The sequence below is a fragment of the Pyrgilauda ruficollis genome, unplaced genomic scaffold, assembly GCF_017590135.1.
Source record: "Pyrgilauda ruficollis isolate IOZ18807 unplaced genomic scaffold, ASM1759013v1 scaffold239, whole genome shotgun sequence".
Taxonomy (NCBI): Eukaryota; Metazoa; Chordata; class Aves; order Passeriformes; family Passeridae; genus Pyrgilauda; species Pyrgilauda ruficollis.
Genome location: NW_024523537.1, coordinates 31,505 through 37,801, shown reverse-complemented (window position 1 = coordinate 37,801; position 6,297 = coordinate 31,505). Strand labels below are relative to the sequence as shown.

The 6,297-nt window shown below is 51.5% G+C and overlaps 1 protein-coding gene and 1 non-coding gene across 2 annotated transcripts; one reads left to right on the top strand and one right to left on the bottom strand.

Moving 5' to 3' along the window:
- Positions 1 to 6: 6 nt before the first annotated feature.
- On the top strand, positions 7 to 3,284 carry RPUSD2 (RNA pseudouridine synthase domain containing 2). The gene is made up of 3 exons (XM_041469642.1): positions 7 to 403; positions 842 to 1,138; positions 2,065 to 3,284. Exons 1-3 carry the CDS (start codon positions 17 to 19, stop codon positions 2,854 to 2,856), a joined length of 1,476 nt encoding a protein of 491 aa, XP_041325576.1. The 5' UTR covers positions 7 to 16; the 3' UTR covers positions 2,857 to 3,284.
- Positions 3,285 to 6,078: 2,794 nt separating this feature from the next.
- On the bottom strand, positions 6,079 to 6,160 carry TRNAS-GCU. Its single transcript has one exon. It is a non-coding gene; the product is annotated as a tRNA-Ser (tRNA).
- Between the last annotated feature and the right edge of the window lie 137 nt (positions 6,161 to 6,297).

The following is a 6,297-nucleotide window of genomic DNA, read 5'->3' as shown; positions in this document are numbered from 1 at the left end:
GCCGCCCCGCGGGGACATGGCCGAGCCGGGAGCCGGCCGAGCCCGGCAGGAGCAGCCGGGCCCCGCCGGCGACGAGGAGGCGGCGCCGGCCCCCAAGAAGCGGCGTCTGGCCGGCGGCGAGCGGTACGTGCCGCCGCCGCGGAAGCTGAACCCCGGCGTGAGCTTCGGCGCCGAGCACTTCGCCGAGACCTCGTACTACTTCGAGGGCGGCCTGCGCAAGGTGCGCCCCTACTACTTCGACTTCCGCACCTACTGCAAGGGGCGCTGGGTGGGCCGCAGCCTCCTGCACGTCTTCGGCACCGAGTTCCGAGCGCAGCCCCTCGCCTATTACCGCGCCGCCGCCCGCGCCGGCCGCCTGCGCCTCAACGAGGAGCCCGTGCGCGACCTGGACATCGTGCTCAAGGTGGGCGCTCCCCGGGATCCTGGGCTGGTGGCAGAGCCCGGCCTGCCCCAAGCCGTGAGCATAGGATAACACAGGGCCGGGAGCTGGACTCGGTAATCGTGATGGGTTCCTTTCAGTTCGACGTATTTTACCGTTCTGTGGAGGGGTTGCAGGGGAAATCGGGGGCTCCCGGGGAATCGCTGCCCCGCTGGATTCGGGAATGTGTGGATCCTACAGCCCCACATGTGCCCCACGGCTTCCTTGGCCCTTAGGAATGGGAATAGCCTATGGGCAGGTGGTTGGATTTGTGGGGTGACACACATACTTGTTATCCTAAGTCCGGGATCCCAGGAGAAAGGGGCTTTCATTCTTCTCCCACAATGTCAAGTCCCTGTTGCTTGTGGCCGGGTGGGTGGCTGCCCGGGCTGGATTCAGGCTGCCTGTCCCTTCCCCTTCCAGAACAACGACTTCCTCAGGAACACGGTGCATCGGCACGAGCCGCCGGTCACTGCCCAGCCCATCCGCATCCTGGCGGAGGACGAGGAGGTGGTGGTGGTGGACAAGCCCTCGTCCCTGCCCGTGCACCCCTGCGGCAGGTTCCGGCACAACACCGTCATCTTCATCCTGGGCAAGGAGCACGGCCTGCGGGAGCTGCACACCCTGCACCGCCTGGACCGCATGACCTCGGGCGTGCTCATGTTCGCCAAGACCGCCGCCGTGTCCAAGCGCATCGACGAGCAGGTCCGGCAGAGGCAGGTGAGGGCTTGGAGCTGCTGCTGCGCTCCGAAGTCAGCCAGGTTTGGTCTCCAGATGAGCTCAAGCTCCCCAGACAAGTCGTGGTTGTGTTGTTGTTCTCATCTGTTGGTGTTTCTCCTCCCTGGTAGGCTAAAGACAGAGTGAAAATGGAGTTTGGAAATACTGGATTGGAAGGGAGCTCCTAAAAATTTAATTGAATTTGGTAATCCTAGCGTGATAGTATTGGATTGAAAACCCTAAAAATTAACTGCTTTTGCTGATATCAGATTGGAAGGGATCTCCTAAAAATTTAGTTCAATGTGGTAATTGGTAATATTAGATTAAAAGGGATCTCCTACAAATTGAGTTTGATTTGGTAATATTTAATTGTAAAGGGTCTCCCAAAAATTTAATGGATTTTGGTAATTTTAGGTTTAAAGTGATCTCCTAAAATTTAAATTATTTTGGTAATATTGGGTTGAAGGGGATCTTCTTCCCCAAGGGATTGTCCCACGTAACTGTGCAGACTTACTGGGATCATGCAAACCAGTTAGGGATGAGATTTTTTTGTGAGTGGGCATATGTCAACTATCCACCACTTTCATAATTTTAAAATTCCCATTTTTCCAGAGTCTCTTGATCCAAACAGAACTTTTTCCAGGATTGGCTTCAGTGCTGTAAGCCAAAGGCTGTGAGGAGATGGCTCCTGAATTTAAAACCAGGCAAATAGACCAGGCCTTTTTGTTCTTGATTTCCCAACTAGATGAGGAAAATGTGAGGGGAAATTCAGCTTTAAGTAGCTGATTGCCTTTTTTTCCCTTTCTTGTTGTAATAAAATACCACCTTGGGATGTATTTTATTGAGGGGAGATGGAGGAGGAGCAGGGCTGGAGCTCGGCTGTGTTTTCCCCTGTGTTTCCTGAGCCTTCCTCCTGTGTCTCACGGCAGCTGGAGAAGGAGTACGTCTGCCGGGTGGTGGGGGAGTTCCCCGAGCACGAGGTGGTCTGCGAGGAGCCCATCCTGGTGGTTTCCTACAAGGTGGGCGTGTGCCGCGTGGATCCCAAGGGGAAGCCCTGCCAGACGCTCTTCCAGAGGCTCAGCTACAACGGCAGCAGCAGCGTGGTGAGGTGCCTGCCGCGCACGGGCCGCACGCACCAGATCCGCGTCCACCTGCAGTTCCTGGGACACCCCATCGTCAACGACCCCATCTACAACATGGAGGCCTGGGGCCCCGACAGGGGCAAGGGCGGGAAGATCGGGAAGACGGATGAGGAACTGCTGAAGGCGCTGGTAGAGGAGCATCGTTCCAAACAGAGCCTGGAGGTCTTGGGTATTGGGGAGGAGGACTTGAACTCCGCTGGTGAAAGTAAAGACACTGGGAATTCGGGTGACTGCACAAAGTCTGCGGAGGCTGATCCTGTAAATGGGAGTTCCTGCCCTGCTGAGGACGGGAAGGATCCCGAGAGGAATGACGTAGCAGCTTGTCCACTGAACTCTGATATCAACCTGGAAACGCTTGATAAAGACAAAGAGCTCAGTTTGTGTGGGAATCAGGATGGGCAAGCGGGGGAGAAGGGTTGGGAAGAGAAGGACCCTTTGTGCGTGGAGTGCAGGACGAGCAGGCGGGACCCGTCTCCCAAGGAGCTGGTGATGTTCCTGCACGCCCTGCGCTACAAGGGCGCGGACTTTGAGTACTGCTCCAGCGTGCCCGAGTGGGCCATGGAGGACTGGGAGCAGTGAGCAGGACACCCGGCCCTGCGGACACTGCTGGCCGGGACAGAGGCGTGCAGAGACCAAAGACTGACTTTGCATTGTGGCTGAGGTGAACAAAGTGTGCCTTGAGCTGGGCTGGGAGGGATCGGTGGGGCTGGAGAATTATCCCGCTTCCCACAGGTGCTGTGAAAGATGAGCAGGGAAGCGAGGCTAAAACAGGAGTTTTATGTTGCCTTTTAGTGAACTGGCACTTGAGGGCAACAAGGAACAAACTCTGCTCGGCACAGGCAGCTTTGCCTTCAACTCAATGGGTTCTGGATCAATTATCCACATGGATAATGAAGTGTATGCACTAAAGTCAAGAACTAATTTTTCTTCCAGCCTGCTGTGTTCCTGTGTCTTACAGTAAGAGCTGCTGGATGTCATGTCATAAAAAAACCCCTGATTTTATTGTATCTTGTTGTCAGATTGATTTCAAAACAAAAAGGTTACTCCTGAGAACACTGTGAGGTAAAACCAGAACACTGTGATCTGTTTTGTGCCTGCTGTTTGTCAGCAAGATCCACTTGCCTTTGAAATTACCAATGTTCATTCAAATGATTACTTAGGTTACTAGTTCTGGGTGCAGGTACTGGGCCTGGTTTTGGAGGATCTGTTCCCCAGATTTTTTAATATCACTTCAGTGTGACAATCAGCTTTCAAGAAAAACAAAATCAGTTTTATAAAGAAGACTTCTTTTAATATAATTTCATATGAATTGTTCATATCACCATAGTTCTTATTTTCATTAGTGTTTACATAGTTGATTCTTGGCATCTGGGAGGGTTTCTATATTAATTTTGGAGATCTCAGGTTGGCCAGCCCACAGGAATTATTACCTTCCTCCTAAAATCACTTGATGATGTCACCAGGGTCAGGACAAAACTACCGAATCACAATAAACCATTGCTTGCTTCAGTAGCCCACAGGAGCCACGTGATGTCTTTCTCTGCTGGATCATCCAGCTGATGTTGAATATTTCCATAAAAATTCACTCAGGTTTGAGTCCTTCCAATGTTTTGCCAATGGTTTCGTAATTCTAATTTAATTCCAGATATTTAGAGAGGTGGTGCTAAAAATCAGCATTATCCAAATTTTTGATGCATTGGAATACACCTTTCATGGAAATAAATGGAACTTGGGCACCTCCAGTGTATAAAAAGGGGTGGCTGGAGCTGTTACTGGATTTGGATGCAGGGGAGTGGGGGTAGATTTAGGGCTGACAGTTAAATTGGACTTTGATGTGTCCCAGGTTATGCTGGGAGGTTTTTTGGTAAGAAATTTCTTTTACAAAAATGGCTCTGTCAGGGATTTTCCTGACTTTGGGGCTAAAGGGCCTCATGAGGAACTGGAGCTCAGCACTGCTTCTTCCTCTTTTCCTGGAATAATGGCTGCAGTTGGCAATTTTAATTGCCTGGTCAAGAAACCCCTGGGCTTCTGTTTCCAAGATTCTTTGAACTATGAAGATTTAGGATTTATTTCACAAGGATACTTCTAATTTTTTTTTCTTTTATTTTATGTTTTATTTTAGTCAAAACAGTGTTTGATGTTTTGTTAGCTGGGAAAATGTTGATCTGGGAGATGCCCTGTGATAAATTCCCATCTGAGACTGGGTCTGAGGTAATACTGGGTCCTGGTTGTTGACATAAAGTGTCAAACAACATTTCCATACAAAGTGTAGGTCCTGGAAGAATTCCTTTCCTTAGTACACCTTTACTTGGACGTGGCTTGACAGTGCTGGGTTAGGTTTGGACTTGATCCTAGATGATCTTAAAATTCTGTTTTTAGCAGGAGAATGTCTTATCTCACTGTGCTAAAGCACTTTTCCAAACAAATAAACCCTCCTGGCAAACTTTCCTGTGCCTTGGCCTGTCCCTGTGCAGGACTGGCTGGAATCAGCTCCTGAACACTCACCTTCCACACAGTAACTCTTGTCCTCTTGTGTTTTAACCCATCCATTGTGGTTGGGAACCTTCCGTGAGGCTGTGCCGTTGTGATCTGGCCACTCTCTGCCCAGGACTGGGTATGATCAGATTTCCAGAAGGATTTAAGTGTAGTTAAAGCTTTGGCAGCGTGTGCAGGGAAGGCTCAGAGCTGTCACAGCAGAGGTGGGAGATATCCCTTTCCCTGGAAGCTCTGAGTTTCACAGAGTTCTACTTCCAGGCCTCTAATTCCAGATTTTTAATTTTATTTTTTTTTTAAGTGAACCATGGATGGCAAAGGCATAGAGGAAAAGTTTTCCTGTATCTTGTCAATACACTAATTTATGCTTTTTAAAGTGCCATAACTTGATGGAGGACAAACCAAGTGCAGTAATTATCTGAAGAGAACTTGATGCCATTTTCAGTGAGGGGCTGGGACCTTAAAGCCCATCCAGTCCCACTCCCCCACCACGGGCAGGGACACCTTCCATTATCCCAGCTGGCTCCAAGCCCTATCCAAGCTGGCCTTGGACATTTCCAGGGATCCAGGGCCAGCCTCAGTTTCTCTGGGCAACCTGTGCCAGGGGCTCCTCACCCTCACAGGGAAGGATTTCTTCCCAAAATCCCATCTAAATCTTCTCTTTTCCAGTTTGGAGCCATTCCCCATTGTCCAAAGCTCTTGGAGCCCCTTTAGGCACTGGGAGGGGCTCTGAGGGCTCCCTGGAGCCTTCTCCTTTCCAGGCTGAACAATCCCAGCTCTCTCAGCCTTCCCTCGTAGGACAGATCTTCCATCCCTCTAATCCTTACTCAAAGCTTTCACAAAGGACCCAGCCAGCCCTAACAGGACGTTTTGTTGGGATCCCAGAGGAGGCTGAGATTAGAAGGGATTTGTTCCCAGTGCCACAGCTGGAAGCTCCGCGGCAGAGCCGTGCTCTGAGGGAAGGAGGTAAGTCAGGCCCCCCCATGGCGAGGCACCTCAGGAGGCTGGATGCTGGGTGAGACCCTTCAGTCCCTCGGGTCACTCTGTCCTGCCTGTGACCCCTAAGTTCCCTGGACGCTATCCAAGGTGACCCCTACTTCCCTCATGACATTCCCTCCTGGCTGTGACCCCTGAAATCTGTGGGACACTGTATGCTGCCTAGTGACCCTAAATCCCTCAGGATGCTGGGTCGTGTCTGTCCCGGGGGCCCTCCGCTTTTGCTTCTCCCAATAAGGAGAGGAGAGAGGGAGAAATCCCCTTGGAAGTGTTAGAAAAAAATTTTTGGCGTGAGGGAAAACTTATTGTTTCCGACGAGGATGGGATTCGAACCCACGCGTGCAGAGCACAATGGATTAGCAGTCCATCGCCTTAACCACTCGGCCACCTCGTCACAGGAGCTCTTCCCCCACCGGACTTATAAGGAAGTGCGCCCACCGCCTCCATCATCCCCTCCCGCCCGCTGCTTCCCTGCGCGGCGGTGCCAGTTACGCGGCCTGCACGGGCACAGTGCGGAGCGAAGCCTCCGCG

Bases quoted from the DNA above. Each gene is read 5' to 3' on its own strand.
- RPUSD2 (XM_041469642.1), top strand. From the start codon at position 17: ATGGCCGAGCCGGGAGCCGGCCGAGCCCGGCAGGAGCAGCCGGGCCCC. The intron at 404-841 runs GTGGGCGCTCCC...TTCCCCTTCCAG, and splicing joins ACCTGGACATCGTGCTCAAG to AACAACGACTTCCTCAGGAA. The intron at 1,139-2,064 runs GTGAGGGCTTGG...GTCTCACGGCAG, and splicing joins AGCAGGTCCGGCAGAGGCAG to CTGGAGAAGGAGTACGTCTG.